General features: G+C 32.7%; 1 protein-coding gene across 5 annotated transcripts; it reads right to left on the reverse strand.

Moving 5' to 3' along the window:
• Positions 1-2,318: 2,318 nt before the first annotated feature.
• LOC142609702 (protein SUPPRESSOR OF GENE SILENCING 3-like) lies at positions 2,319-9,448 on the reverse strand. Of its 5 annotated transcripts, none has more exons than XM_075781384.1 (6): positions 9,340-9,448; positions 6,662-7,615; positions 6,156-6,450; positions 5,464-5,708; positions 3,209-3,360; positions 2,319-2,896 (listed from the first exon to the last, which is right to left on the reverse strand). In XM_075781384.1, the coding sequence occupies exons 2-6, from the start codon at positions 7,565-7,567 to the stop codon at positions 2,674-2,676; spliced, it is 1,821 nt and encodes a 606-aa protein (XP_075637499.1). In that variant the 5' UTR covers positions 7,568-7,615; positions 9,340-9,448; the 3' UTR covers positions 2,319-2,673. The 5 variants fall into 5 exon arrangements, with proteins under 5 accessions (XP_075637499.1, XP_075637530.1, XP_075637522.1 ...); XM_075781415.1 differs by having other exon boundaries at positions 9,346-9,424; XM_075781407.1 differs by lacking the exon at positions 9,340-9,448 and adding an exon at positions 9,003-9,149.
• Positions 9,449-17,172: the final 7,724 nt, after the last annotated feature.

Raw genomic sequence — 17,172 nt, forward strand, 5'->3', positions numbered from 1 at the left:
TTGACGCGAGATGTTATGATAACTATGTTATCACTTATAACTAATTAAACAATAAGAGGATTGTTTTTGATATAAGATAGAATTTTACTCTAACCTAATCTAAGTGTATATGTGTGTGAAACTTCCTCTTGGAGACTTAAACCCCGATCCTTACCCCTCACATCCCACAAACACTTATATACTTATAAAGTGACCATCACACCAAGAGTATGCCGTGGTGAGAGAACTGTTGATTTGGCATGGAAGTGAGTAGATTTCAAAGTGCTAACATGACAACCTTGCCTTTAGTTGTCTGTTAACTTGATAGTTGAAACACACTAAACAAACAAAGGAAAATGACTCGATCAAGTGTGCATAACTTGTCATTTTCTTCACTATCTTCCCGATTACATTAGTCATGACATTTGAATTTCACAACATTTAAAGCACCCTACCTACCTTCTCTCTGTCTAAGGCAATTAACATTTTACTAGTGATGTGTTGTAACACCGGAGAAATAGTTTGGCATGTAAGGGAGTAGGGTTTTAAGGTGGCAAACATGCAATTGATCAGCTTGAAACACACTCATTAAGAAAATTGGCTCTATTTAATTTTTTTTTTTTTTGAGAATACTAAATATTTTTAACACACACACGGAGAGAGTAAAGAATATTTTAAAGAAACTTACCGTGGCTCCATTCAATTAAGTGTGCATGACTAATCCCTTTTCTTTCCAGAAGATAGGTGTACATAACTTGTCATTTTCTTCTCGATCGTTTCAATTATATTAGCCATGACATTTGAATTCCACAATGTTTAATACGTTTTACCCACCATCTCTCTTTTTAAGGCAATCAACGTTTCATTAGTGATGTATCGTAACACTGTAGAAATGGTTTGGAATGTAGGGGAGTAGGTTTTTGAGATGGTAGACATGCATTTGGTCAGTGTGACAGCTTGAAATACATTCACCAAGGAAATTGGCTCCATTCAATTAAGTGCACATGACTTGTCCGTTGGCTCCATTCAATTAGGTTTTTGAAGTGGCAAACATGCATTTGGTCAATGTGTCAGCTTGAAACACATTCATCAAGGAAATTGGCTCCATTCGATTAAGTGTGCATGACTTAATCAAATGACATAAGCCGTGATAACTTAGATTACACAACATTTTGTGTACCTTACTTACCTTCTCTCTTTCCAAGATAATTTAACATTAAACTAGTGATGTTGCGTGCTGTGAAATTTTAAAGTGCTCGCAAGTGTATGATTGTAAATTTTAAAGGGATCGTAAATTTTAAAGTATTCGCAAGAGATGTAAAAATTGAACCGAAAGTTATGCTAAAAATACTAACTAATGTGCAGGCTAGAATCCTAATCCGAATTGGACATAGATTTGGTGCAAATTTCCTTTAATTCTTTGCTCCAATTGGACTTATATTTAATTGGGTTAACCTTCTTTAACTTTATCATGGCCCTTGTAAAAGTAAAGTTCATTAACTTTCTTCTTTGCACAAATCCACTTATTTAATTCCATTCTCCCACAAAAAAAAAATTCACGCAATAAAATTCAATTAAACACAAAATTGATTATTCAGCATTATTCCAAAACCAAATATAAAATGTATAAATTAACTCAAAATAAGTATGATAATGCTTTCTAACAATGATATAAATATGCGAAATTAAGCCATTATCAATGCACATCATTGCATGACAATGGTCTCTAATGTAAAAACAATCCCAAATAACTATAGGATAAGTCTGGTACATTATTATTTTAACTCACTTTTATGTTTTGAAGTTATTCTTTTTATGTTAACGCAAAAATATTTCCTCATTACTTATTTATTTTTGAGGAATAAACTCTTCCATACCATTTGTTATTTCATTTCAAATACATATCATGTTATTTCATTACTTGGAGGAAACACAAAGGTCAATAGGTGACCCATTGTCAAGAGTTTCGAACTCAACTCCCTCAACAATCCAGGTTCCAACAAGAAATGACAACGAATATGCTGGCCACAAAAAGACCCCAACAGTATCAATGGAGGGAAAGGAAAGCAAATAAAATTGCCTCAAACAAGAACCTAATCTCCTAAGTAATCTTGCAATTTTCCATTACATATCCCTTAAGATATCCAAGATCCAAACTGAGCCAAAAGCCTTTGCCTTTAAAAAACAAAACAAGGAAAACAGAAGTTCAGAAAATACATTCTTCTACCCGCAGAAGATTTTGATTTTATTTCTTTCAAATTGATTTTTTTTTATTTATCATTTCATCCAACAAGAGTGCAAATCATAGCTTTTAAGTATTAACCATCTGCTCATGACCATGAGGAAAAGCATAGAACATTTGTTTTTTGGGTAAAATGTCATCACTGGATTCATTACAACACAACAAAGCAGAAATAAATCATAACAACCTCAAGGGTAGTACAATCAACTGGGAATCACGCTTCACTACTTTGAATCATCCCCTCCCTCTTACCTTGGGATCAAAACTTACTTAAAAGAAGGAAAAACAAAGGGCAGAAATAACAGTAATGAACTAGCAGGCTCATTCTTTTTTGGTATAGCATTCACCAAAAAACTACAATTGAGCCAAAAACCAAAAGAAAAGCTACAGACCCACATACTCCCATTGCTTTCTGATTCTGAGTTTGCCACACTCCATCTTATGAATGGAAGCTACTGGCTGTTTGTTCCTGAAGATGATGAGGGGGCATACTTCTCCATGAGCTGGGTTATTTCAGTTTCATACTTCTTCTCCAGCTCAACCTCTTCCTTCCAGTACCTCTGCCTTAGCTTTCGCTTCATGTATTCATGATCTCTATCCAGCTTATCCCTCTCATCTGCAAATTGTTCCATCTCTTTGTCCTGCAACTGTATGAATCTAGCAATTTCCTGCTGCCTATTGGCAAAACAAAATTTCCAAATATTAAAAATCCATACAATTTAATTGTCAACAATTCGGTCTCTCTTACCATGTCAGTCAAGTTTTTGTAAGTAAATATCAGGCAATGTCATTGAGCTACAAAGTTATTGGCTCTTTGGCCTGGGTGACGAATTGGAACCTTTTGGTAATGTAAGGCCTAAGGAAACCTAGTGTACTTAACAGATCAAAATTTCAATTATCTTTTAGGATACCAGTTAGCTGTAGAGAAGGTCAGACTTTTTCTTTGGGAGGAAGGGGGGTGGGGCTTAAGTCTATGTAAGACGTTACCTGATTCTTAGATCCTCTATCTTAGATGAATTTGCCATCTTCACTTTCTCTCGCTCCTGCTGCTGTAATTGCTCAAAATTATCTTCCTTTGCATCTATAGCTTGTTGAATAGCTTTGAGTTGATCCTTAAAAAATTGTTCTTGGGCATCCATCTAGAAAAGAACACAATACATATTCAACATCAGTGAGGGAAAAATCAAATGGACAACCAAATAAACTCTTTAATGAAGAACAATGAATGCTCTAACACAAAAGTGATGCAACACAAAATACCAAAAATAATTGTGGGAAACAAATGTAATAGGGAAAAAATAAACATAGAAATCAACAACTAGAGTTACTTGGAATCAGACCAGGAAAGAAAAAGGAATCAAAATCTAGGAATCAACACTTGCTTGCAATACCGATTCATGAAAAAAATTCCAACACAAATTGTTTTGATCAAGCATATAATCACAATACTGAACTTTGGGGCCTTTAAATAGAAGTCAAAAGGGTTTTTTTATTTATTTAAATTTTATTGATAATTCGATCATTACGACAATGGGGGAGTGGGGATTTGAACTATAGTTCTCCTTATAAGGGAGAGCAAGCAATGCCACTAAGTGACAAAGTTCATAACAATAGGAATCCAAATTACATCAAAGAAGGAACTAACTTTTTAACCAAATAAGGGAAGGAAACAAAATCTGAACCAAGTAGGAAAGGTAATAACTCTTAAACAATTACATGAAAACAAATAAAAAAAATTAAATTCCTAAATTAAATAAGTTCACTAAATCAATCAGGCCCAACTGGCAGTGGGCCTCCATCATCCAGCAATGGTTTGGGGCCTATATTTTCTGTCTGCATTACTCCTCACCATGATGGTAACCCTTACAAAGATGAGATCACAACCATCAATTCAATTTAATCTAATTCTTCTAAATCTGCCTACTTTGAGTCACATGACTATTTAAAAAGTTATGAACATTATTAGTGGTCACATGGCTCATTCAAATCTAACATGACTCAATGATTATCACTTTGATCCTCCATTACCTTACCTTACAAAAAATATTGCCTAAACACACCCGCATAGAGACCATCATACAAAGAACAACCAAACCCAGGTTTTCACCCACACAAAACATTAGGTCCAGATGAACCTGGCAAAGGCAGTCTATTGGAAATCTTAGATGACTGTTATACTCAAATGCTAATTGCCGCACTTCATCTTCTCTCCCACTTCCTCAAGGTGTCCATTCTACTGTTAACACACCTTATCCAAACCATTAGTCTCTCTCTAATCATTCTGTTACAAAGGTCATGAAGTCCAGACCCAAAAAACATACATACTATGCTAACTCATTCAATAATATTTTTCTACCATGATGCATGGACATTCAAACAAGAGGCAGAAATTAAGAAATATGAAGATTCATTAACAATTCAGTATAACACAAATTATGTGCCCTTCTATAATTATTTGGGATAAGAATAAAGGGATATGTAAAAATTCCAGAACAAGTGAGTAAGCCAAAGTAAACATATATAGGAATATAAAATAATCAATAATTAGGAAAACAGATAGGAAAAGTGATTCAGATTAGATGTATGCTCATGTTTTAGAAGGAGAACAAACAGTTGATGGACTGCTAAACATGTTTCTGTAGAAGCAATGCTGCCCCTGGAAAATGATCTATGATGTACTCTGGCTTTCCTCAGAGACATGTATCTTGTAGATTCAAAGTTTGTATCAGAAAGTAGAGATTATAATTTATAAATTGCATTTAGATACATTAGCAAGATGGTGGCTACCTAAAATTAAATTATGACATCCCCTAGGTGAAAAAAGGGCAAAGAATAATGTGAAAGTAATCTAACTACAACAAAGTGCCTTTGAGAGAAGACATAAAGAACCCACGAGACTGTCCAAGTCATAAAGAAATATATCATCTGCATGAGTATACATGAGATATGAAGAGGTTGATCCATGGTTTTATAGGCTTCAATACCTTTATAGGATTTAAAAATGTATTATATGCATCTGAGGTTTTAAAGATTCTTCGTCTCCATAAGATTTTATCAATTCAAGCAGAAGCACCAGCAAAAGTGGCCACCTTGAATGTCCATTACCAGAAAAGTTCATCACAGCAGTGTTAAGCAGTAAAATGTGTTGATTAAATTGAATCAATATAACATCTTCTTTCCCACAGACCAAAATACTTCTAGAAATAATAAAAAATAGTAAACTCCCAGATCCAAAACATTACCTCCTCTTTGTTCTCATCATGCTGTATTTTAGTTCGCTCTCTGACAATACGATTTTCTTCTGTTGCTCTGCGCAACTTCTCACTGACTTGAGATAGAGTAGCTGCCAGAGTTTGTGAATGCTTCTTCTCTTTAGCAACCCTTTCTTTGAACCAGTTAATCTGCTTTTTATCATCATTTATATCCTTTATCTTGCTCTCAACCATCTCTTGGTATGATCTCATCTCAAATTTCAAGTTGGACCTACCTAAGCAATTGCACAGCTTTTTAAATACAGCATGCTTATGAGTCTATATATCCTTCAAGAATAATTTAAGATACAATTAATTTTAGGAATAAATAAGAAAGACTAGTGAAGAAAAAAGGTCACTTGTTTTTGGAGCAAGAAAATGTGTTTGAACGTACTTTAAAATACAAATATGCTCCCCCCCCCCCCTTTTCCACCTTTCTTTTTTGGGTGTCCTAGGAAAAAATTGAATGTGAAACTAACACTTCCATTTGCATGTGACTTCCTACAAATTGTCATATTTGTTAAGCAAATTCTTGCCTAATAAGACAGTTTTTAGACTCCCAATCTAGGACATACATACCAGAAATTTTTGATATAATATAATAAACATTAGTCTGACTCCTATTTCAACATCATTACATTATGCACCATGAAATTGGACCAAAAGAGAGATAGAGAGAGAACCATGGGCGTGTTGGTTGAAGACATCCAAGTCATCTTTCACAGCCAGATAACCATAAAGTTGACGCTTCCCACCCGGACAAAAGGGGGTCTTACAACGACCCCATGCATCCCTATCTCTTCCTTGCTCTTTGAAATGTTTATGCAAACGTACAGCCTCTAAATACCCTGCTGCCGAGCTCTCAAAGATTAGCACACTGATGCCTCGGTGCCCTTTTGGACCATATGAGTGTCGAGCCTTCAATGCAGAGTATGAGCTGAAGTAATCAAGAAGCTCTTGATTTCCCATTCCGTTCCACTAAAAATCAAATTCAGAAAAGGAAAAATATTGATTGAATATTAAATTCAAGAAATCAACCCTGCTCTTTTTCCAGCCACCTAACCCCCCCCCCCCCCAAAAAAAAAGCAGCATATTATGGCTGCAATGCACATCAGTGATAGGAAAATTAAATAAAGAAAAAAAAGAGTAAGCATTCATCTCATAAGCATAGAGTAGAATATGATAGTACCTTATTGTTGTCATCCTGCTGATATCTTGTGTTCATTATGACAACCATTGGGGGCCATACTATTTCATGATCATTAACCTTTGCATCTAGTCCTTCCCATTTACCATATGCTTCACCAGATAGTGTCAATGAAGTTCCCTTCCTTTGCAACTCCTGATCCAAGATTTCGACAAACTTCCTGTGGAGCTTTACTCTTCTTGCTTGTTTGTTCCTGGCATGATGCATTAAGGGCTGCAGGCCTCGATACCAATCAATGGCACCAGGAGCCCCTTTGCATGCTGGGCAGTGCCATTGCCTTGAGGGTAAATTAATCTCCTCGGTAGGCAGTTTATCCATAGACTCAAAGAATGTCACGAACCACTTGTTCTTCTTGAGCGTCTCATAGCTCACTTCACTTGAATCTAAATCAGAGTCATAATTTGAGAGATCATCATCACTATCACAAAGAATCTCTGAGTGATCATCATCATCATTCTTCTCATCATCAACACAGTGGGAGTTTGAGATGATTTCATCATTCAACTGGCCATTTTTTGAGTCACTAGATTGAGTGTGATCAGCTCCAGCAGACCAAAGTGATCCTTGCCGTAGGGGTGGAGATACTACAGGTTGTTGGCCAATGTAATTATTTTGCCAAGGACCCTTAGACTGTTTGATCCAAGCATTTACTCTGTCATTGGAATTCTTAAGATCAGCATTTTGTGTCTGCATAGAATTCTGAGGAATCCAGGGTCTTGCAGCCCTACTTCCAGCTCTGTTATGTGACTCCCTTGGGGTAACATTGCAGTCACTAGCTTTTGAATTTAGATTGATGTTCACTATATGATGATTCAATTGATTAACCTGAGGATGAGAGCTTTTATATACACTTGAGAGCAGGGGAAATGGGTCAGTATTATCAGCCATCAGAGGATTTCCACCTGCCTTCTCTGGAACTTATCGTTGTATGAATTCCTGTTTGTGTATAATTGTTTCAAATACAAAATTCTGCAAATTGTGGAATATTTAAAGAAAAAAGTACATGACTGTTGCATTCACTAGTTCAACAAAGCAAAGGCAGTGTACTAAGTTTGTGACATGAGAAATATGAAATACCATATGGTTGAAGAGATATGATTCTAATTCGTATGTACATGATAGATTATTCTTAAAGATTAACAACCTACCAAGACTACTAATTGAAAATTTCTTTATCATCTTTTAACAAGATGCCATGGGTGAAATAGTCAATAAAGTACTCCCATTTGTTTCATTTGTCAATGCTACACACACAAGCAGTACTCTAATCTAAATTACTAACACACAACCTGACAGGCACACCAATGGCATGCGCCAATTTTAGACAATGATGACTTTGTAAATTCTTAACATGTGAAGAAATAGAGCACTACACTACTGAGAAAGAACTTTTCTTCTGGAAAATAAAGGTAACTGAGCACATAAAAATCCAAGGAAAACCATGTATATGATAAACTGAGCTGACGAATGTCATTTAAAACTTCAATCAAAATGACTATGAATTTGGGCATGACATTTGAGGTGACCTGATATAATCAAATTCTAGATCCTAAAAATTCTGGTATTAGTTTTTAAAAAAATTGCTGATCAAATTCCAAATAGGAGCTATATTGAAACTTGGGATATTGATTTCAAAATTTAAAGATGGAAATGACTATAGCAGCATGTAGGCTATTTAGAGAAGATTGGGCACAAAAGAGGAAAGCTTGATGTAACAATTATCATACAAAGTTGTAGAGTAAATAAAGAATGAGATACATCCTCCTAAATAACTAGCAGCAGATAGCCTGTGTAATCAAATTTGTGACAAACTTTGTCCGAGATGTCAAAGACTCAATTAGGACTTCAAATTTTTAGTCTATTAGAATGGTGACTCAATATCATAGCCTATAAAGAACACATATTTGTACAAGGTTGAAATGAAAATGAGATTACTCATAATGCATTTAACAATCTAATTGCAAACAAGAGTTTCAATGCAACTAAGTTGCAGGTCACAACATTAACAGATAACATAAAATAAACCTTAGCAATTTCTAGCATTGAGTTGTTGTGGCAAGTTAATCAACTTGTGAAGAACAGAATATTCCATCTCCATCTGGGTTCAATCTAATACCTTTTGTTTCTTCAATGGATCAATGTATATACCATCTCTATCTGGGTTCAATCTAATCCCTGTTTTTTTCTTCAATGGGTCAATGTATAAAAAAAGATGCAAACTTTATAAAGCAGCATTTGAAATTGCCAAACAAAGGACTGAAAATCATCAATGGGACAATGCAACCCAGAGAGAGAGAGAGAGAGAGAGAGATAAAGAGCATACCAAAGAGAAACATAGGAAATACATGTAGTGAGAGGATGTGACAGGGGCATTAATGCAAGTACATGGAAAACAAAAGTTACTATTAAAGCATTGATAGAAAATTGCACACAAAGCAACCAGAACCATTCATATATCATCAAAACATTATCTACCCTTTTGAAAGCTCGCACTTCCCATGCAAGCAAACAACTTTTTCCTTCCACAAATCATGAAAGTGACATATATCACATGCAAATATAGCCAAGAACAATGACACAAGTTGATGATAATGCAAAAATTATAAGCATGCAGAAAGAGATTTAAAAAAATGGAATGGAAGAGTGGATGATGATAATACCAATACCAACATCAATGGGTGCTGAATTGGGTATTGAATTTGAGCTGGCAGGAAAAAGAAGCAGAGTATTACGTACGTAGAGAATGGCAATCGCTTGACAGTGCAACGTACCAGCGCTCTGGCCTCTGGGGACACTATTCTATGCCAATGTTTTTTTTTTGTGGACCCCACCCGGATAAGGTATTGTACTACTGCCTCGGTTCAACGCAGAACTGCACAGCACACCAAAAACTAAGTTGTTTTTATATTGATTAAGGACAATAAGTTTGCTAGGGTAATTTTATTTTAGGGGCTATTTGGTAACGTTGTAAAAAAGTGTATGAAAATGCGTGTAATATTGTTTAAAAACTGAAAACATGTTAAACTACTATATCAAACAGGGCCTTAAATTCTTTGGTTAAATAAAATTTTGGTTTGCATTGGTCAATAAGTCACACGAGGCACATACGCCCGGCTTAAGCCCACAGCCCAACAAGGCACATAGCCCACAACATGCATACATGGGGCAAGGGATCAACCCTTATTTTTTAGAAACAAATACACACATACAAGGGAGAGAATGAGATAGAAGAATTCAATCATTGGGGTTTGTAATTTGTGGGGTCACTATTTATATCTTGAGAGTAGTGAGAGACTTGTTGAGAATAGGGTAAATGGGTGCACACAACAAACAAGGTCATGCAACGATTAACCAATCTCAATGTCAACACAATTTACTGTTAGTTGGTTAGAAAATCTACCGAAGACCAAAAACGAGTCACATAAGGGAAAAAAATTCTTAATCTTCCAAAGAACCACCAATAAGCCTATGACCTTATCTCCAATTGAACCTTGGACTAATTCAAACCCTAATTATGGCCCGACTCTTGAATAATTCAAATTATAGTAAGGGAGGAAGAGGTGAGGTTTGAACCATATATATTGAGACACCACAAAAGATAACATTAACACTAAATTATCACTTGAACCCCAAAAAGATAGATATACTGTTTATACTAAAATTTTCCACTGTAATTGTGTGGTTGAATTTAATTTAAGAGACTAAGGGCTAAGACACAATAGTTAAGGAATTGTATATAAGACATAACATTTAAAGGGTTTATACAATTGTAGGTGTTTTATTAGATAATAAATCATACAAATTGAATTGAATTGTCTTTGAAGAAAGATAATACATCAATGCAGATACAAAAGGTGTTTCTTTTTCCAATGATAATAATTAAATTCAACTATGTGCTTCAATTTGTCAATTTCGCCGCATAGTTGAATTTAAATAGAAAAACCTAAAAGTATATAGTTGAAATAAATAAATAAAAACTTAAAATAAGTGTCTAAATTTTGCACTGTAATAAGCAATTAATTTAGCAACATAGGTTCTATTATTATTATTATTATTATTATTATTATTATTATTATTATTAAGGGGGAAAAGGGTAAGTGGTGAGATAAATTATGTTATGAATATGACCCTAATAGCAAGATTTAAATAGTTTCAAATAGTGCTCTCTCAAACAAGTTCAGCGACAGATAGTCATTAGTTTTGTGTCTTTGTTGTTATTTTATATATTGTTAATGAGAAGGATGACTATAAATTGTTTGTGTTGCTTTTATATTCAGTTTTAGTGACCGGAGAAACACAAAAATTAAAGTGCCAAAAAAAAAGAGTCAAAAGGTGAAAGACGGATCTAAAACAAATCAGCAACAATAACAGCCTGAATAGGTCAAAAGAATACAGTGTGAGTCAAAAAACAAAAACAGGAAATTAATTATGTTTATTAGTTTATACCTGGAAAGGAGTGGTTAATAAAATAAAATAAAATAAATAAACTTTAATAACTAGTTTAAGCTTATATGCATCTATTTGTCACCAATAATTTTCACCAGTTCATCATAGAGAGTCTTCAACTATGCTAGAATTTTTCTCGTTAACAGAGGTTGATTTGAACAATGTTAAAGTTTCATAAATAAAAAAAACAATGTTAAAGAGCATATCGTTTTGATTTGAAAACAAGGCTCATTCAGCAAAAAAAGAAAAAGAAAACAAGGCTCTAAAACCAAAGCTTTCTTTTTTTCTTTTTCTTTTTCTTTTTTAGAGAAAATAAAACCAAAGCTTTCTTGTGTCCTAGAGATGAGGACCTTAGGTGAAATGTTCACAGTCGGTGGGAGTGCAACCGTCTAACTTCTAAAGTAAAAATTACATTTGGATTGAGCCAATATATAAAGTAGGGCAGAGGAAGTGGAAAATTATCTTATACGTCCATTCTATGGACCGGGCACACGAGATACTTTTATTTTGTATTAATAAGGAGCTTAACCAATTGAGTTTTGTGAATATGACCAAGGAGGAGGGGTGGAGAAAGAGGAGATAGAATAGAAGATGAATTTTTAAAATAACAATTCATTTGAGGGAATTTGTAAATGGCATTTGTACCCCTAGCTAAAAATCATTTTTATTAAATAATAGATCATCTTCTTATGATAGAATTTTAAATTTAATCATGTGCACAAATTCTTCTAATAAATCTCTACCCAAATACCCCATAGAATTATTATTTGTTGTCACACATTTCTACATAATAATATCACACTACAAGAAAAACTAATTTTAGTTAAAATAATATGTTGTAGCAAAAAACATTTTTTGTGTCAACCAAATAGTTGAAGCAGAGTGATGCGGTATATCATGACACCTAATGTTTGGGAATAAACTAATATGATCATCAACACAAAAAATTAAAACTTGAGTTAAAATATAGAATGATATAGATTAAAACCTTTAAAGCGTTTGTTAATTATAGAAAAAATTGAAAATCAAATGAAAAACATGGTAAAAGAAAGTGCATCTCAATATAATTTTACCTAGAATAAAGAGATCTACCAATTTACGAGGTAAAAATCTCGAAAATGCAAAATATAATAATTTCACTTATGATATGTTACAACATCTAAAATGCATGTTGATATATGACAAAATTGAAAATCTAATTGAAAATCAAATGAAAAGCATGGTAAAAAGAAAGTTAATCTCGATGTGAATTCACCCTAATTAGATTAATAGATTAACATATATAGCACAGGAATCGTGAAAATATCGAAATATAGTAATTTCACGGTGATTTCAATTGGGATTAATTACAGCCTTTGAGATGCATATTGATTTTGGGGCAAAATTGAAATCAAATGAAAAAAAATAAGGTATAAAAACCATCGACCAATTTATGAGCATAAGAGCTATAAAAACGAAAAATATATATGAAATTCACTATAATTTGACATTGGGTAGATTACAACCATTGAAATGCATGATAATTTAAGACGACTGAAAATTAAATGAAAAAAACAGTAAAAAGAATGTGCATTTCATTATAAGTTCACCTCGAATAGAAAGATCGACATATCTATGAGCATAAAAATTGTGTAAATGCAAAATATGGTAATTTCACTACGATTTTTCGTTGGATTGATTATAAGCTTTGATATGCATGTTGATTTAAGACAATTTGAAAATTGAATGAAAATATGGTAAAAAGAAAGTGCATCTCGATCACTATAATTTTACCTCAGATAGATAAGTCACTCTTTTACAAGCGTAAAAATTGCAGAAGATCAAAGACGATGAAGATGCAAATTTCCTAATTTTTGAGGTAGAGAAAGGGGTAAGTGTGTTTGGGAGATTAGGAATAAAGAGAACACAACCTTGAACTCCTTAAATTGAAAAATACATCTAGATTTGGGAAGAAAAAAAATTAAAACGTGGCGTTTAACTAGGGTTCCACTTGTTTCGACATAAGATGTTTTCTATCAAAGCTGAAATCATTTTCAGGAAAATTCATTTGTTTTTCGGTGCTTGGTTGTATTCCTTAAAATACTCTGGAAAACATTTTTCTAGAATTTCCCAATTATGAAAATTCTATATTTTTATATAGATATGAAATAAAAACTTTGATTCACTACTTTAAAAATATTAATATCGAACAACTAAATTCAACTTTAAAAGAAGCACAAGCAAAATAAAAAAAAAACATAAAAAATACTAATATGCATAATTAAAATAAGAGAACTGGCGTTTAATTCCCACCTACACCAAAAACCAATTGATGTCTTGGTCTGATAATAAAATATCTATAATCAGGAGCAGATGTCATATGTTGAAACTCTCTAAAAAAACAGTACAATTGCAAATAAATAAATAAAACAATCAATAAAAACTACCAACTAAACTTACACATTCACATGCATAGTTACAAACACTTGAAACTTCCATAATGATACTTGAAAGTTGTTTTTGTGCACTTTTAGGCAATTCAAATGTTTTTAAGGTATATTGTTTTCATTTTGAAGGTTTAACAAGTATTGCAATCATATTAGAGGTTTAGAAGATATTTTGATTATTTTGTAGGTTACGGGGTATTTCGGTCATTTTAAAGGCTTGGTATTTTGGAGGTTTTATGTTTATTTAGATCAATTTGGAGATTTTAGGGTTATTTGTGTCATATTATGGATTTTTAGGGTATTTTTGTAATTTTAGAAGTTTTCAAATGGTTTTTTTGTCTGTTTGGAGGTTTTGAAAGTTGTCTTGGTTATTTTGAGTGTTTTAAGGGAGTTTTGACAATTCAAAGGTTATTATGATGATTTGAAATTTTTTTTAATATATTTCTTTCATTTTTTAAGTTTCTATTACATATACTAAAGTTGAAAATGTTTTAAGTCTTTTAGGCTCTTAAAAAGCGTAAACCTCATGCATAAAATATTTTGGGTCTCAAAGAGAGAATTCCACTAGGTCAACAACAGATGATTTATGATTTATGCATAAAATGTTTTAGGAAAAGATTTTCTAAAAAATATATAACACTAAAAAAACAAAGCTTAAAACTAAATATCTTGGGGTAGGGGTTTGTACTTAAGATGTATCTATTAAAAACACTAGAAGGTGCCAACTATTTAAGTTACGAAACTTTTAACCATGGGGTACATTATTCAAGACTTTTAAGCTCGAACTTTCTCTCAACTTTAATTTTTTATTCAAATTTAATATATATATATATATGATTGATTAATTAACTAACCAAAAAAATTTTCTATTAAATTAAATCTATGTATTACTTAAAGAGGCAGCACCCTCACATCTCTCAAATCCCATTCTCTAATGCAGGAAAGAATTAATCAACTAAGTTAATTGACACGAACATTTTTTTATCAAGTGCCTCTAATTTTCATAAATAAAAAAATTTCCTTAAAATTAACTATAATATTATCATCACTTTTTAGAAAAGTTTGTGGTGCGATTTGCCCCAAAGTTAAGAAAATTAAAGTGGGCACATAACACAAAATTAGATAATAATTAGAAAATAATATATATTTAATTTGAATTACAATTGTGCTTTGACTTTAATTTAATATATATGATTAAGCTGTTTATCAACAATAAATTAAATTAAATTCTTAAGCTATAGAAGAACCCTAATTTCTTCTCTAAAAAAAAGCCCTAGTTACATACTTACATCACTTGATATAAGTGATCTCTTGATAAAGGGAAAATGTTTAATACATTCCTAGTTATAAATACTCTACTCTTTTGCTATAAAACATTTACCTAATAAGATTTTTTTTTCAATAAGTTACCTTTTTTTGGAGAAATTTTTTAATAAGTTACCTAATTAGGTTATATACCCATATTTATGTTCTCTCTCTCTCTCTCTCCCCACATTTATTTAGAGTCTTGCCACATTTATGAGGGTTAATCTTAATAGGATATGAAAATTGATACTTTCTTAAATGGGTTGGATAACTACAAAGAAATCTTTGGAAGGTTCAGTCATTGAAAAATCCTATTTGGTCATGGTATTCGCATACTGTCAGAAGATGGTTGTGTTTGTTGCCAACCAGTATTTCTTTAGGCATTTTCTTTTAGAAAAATAATTCTTGGAAGACTATGTTCGTTTTGGGAATTTAGAAATCTATGAACTTCGGATAACTTCATCATTAAAGTTTATCTCAAATATTCTTCTAAAAAAATGTTTATCTCAATTATGATGGTTTATCACCAACTACACTCTAATTTCTTTGCCAGGATCTTCTAGAAATTTCTGTGATTACAATTAATTAGTAATCACCCCAATCTATGACTTCCCTAATAGTCTTAATTAAGGGTAAAAATGATTTTCAGATGATCTTTTAGTTTCATTTAAATGAGTTCCTAATAAAATAATTAGCTCCTAGGCTTTTGCACTAGGGTATTATCATTTCACTCATTGTCTTCTATTATTTATATTGAGAAGTCTTCTCCCGATTAGGATAAAAACATTTTGAAGAGGCACTAAGTTTTAAAAGGCTGCAAAAAATAAGAGTTACAAACTATGTCTACTACATCCCTAGCCTACATCATGGCCAAAATCATCTAAGTTTTAATTGCTTACGCAGCAACATCTCCTTTTTCTCCATTGGCAATCACCACAACCATCATAGTTTTCAGTAACAATTTTCATGCATTCTGCTATAGCCTTTGTAACCACTATTTTTACTGTCACAACTCACACAGCCTAAAACAACCTCCACCACTATATATACCAACACCTACACCATAATTTCCAATTTATTGTGCCCCTGAACCTCAACAATTCAGTCCACTTTCAGACTCATACCAAACAGGAGTAGACACCATTTACTGTTGTCTACATTCACCACAAACATATCTTTACTTGCAATTTTGGACCTAATTTTTTCAAGTACTGTTTCTGCTAAGTATTTAACAAAATACTTCTCTTTTGAGTGTCAAATATATTTTGACAAAACTTCCGCAACGGCAAATCTCTACAATCATTTGAACCCAATGAAGCTCAAGCCAATCATGGTGATGCAAGAGAAGGTAAGAGTAATATTGCCTTTCTACCTATCCTCATTGTATTAACACCTACCATAAATTATAGAACTCTTGATTATTTCTCAAAAAGTGAATTTATTAAGTGCATCCAGTCCTGTATTACACTTTCTTCTCACATCAAAATGAAGTCCATATATGGAGAAGGTATCTGCTGCAACCATGATATGTAGCATGTCTCTCACAACATGTGCCTTATGCTGGTGGGGGCCACATGCTGTAAGAGACATCTAGCATACCGTGAATAATAATGGCATATTCTTTTTACCATATGTGGCTCTTTAAAACTATACATAAGACCCATATTTATGTGAGAATAATATATAAAATATCAAATAATAAAATAATTTCTCACAATATACTATATTTGCTCTTACAATTACTTGAAAGGAGGTTTTGAATAAATTTATGTCTATTACACTGTATACAGGAGACTTTCTCATCTTAAAAAACACATTCAAACAGTCAACTAGTTGCAATAGTTGAATGGAGGATTCAAATTATAAATGTTTCCATTAGAAATATTAAGAGATATCAGTTGAAACATAAAACTTCTGACAACTATGTTCAACATAGATTACCTTTATACAATTGTGATTTGTGAGTCCTATTGCATGTCTTCGTGATAAAAGAGCTACCATAGAAATAGAAGTGATGGTAACATTAGCTGACACTATAGTCACACTTTTCCTTTTCTGAAGGGACCAGTAAAACTGTGAAGGGTTTTTTATTTATTTATTTTATATTAATTTCTCTGATTACCATATAAAACTAATTGACTCTTTTGGCGTTTTCTGTCTTTCTTCCTATAATTCAATATAAAATATTGTGCAGATTTTCTTATCAATCTATATTGATTTTTTTAGAAATTGTATTATAGTTTAAAGAGGTATTTCAGATTACTGGGTTGACAGCTTAAGACAAATTTGAAATAAGCTCGAAGAAGAAATTGTTGA

This window comes from Castanea sativa, chromosome 1 (genome assembly GCF_040712315.1).
Source record: "Castanea sativa cultivar Marrone di Chiusa Pesio chromosome 1, ASM4071231v1".
Classification (NCBI taxonomy): domain Eukaryota; kingdom Viridiplantae; phylum Streptophyta; class Magnoliopsida; order Fagales; family Fagaceae; genus Castanea; species Castanea sativa.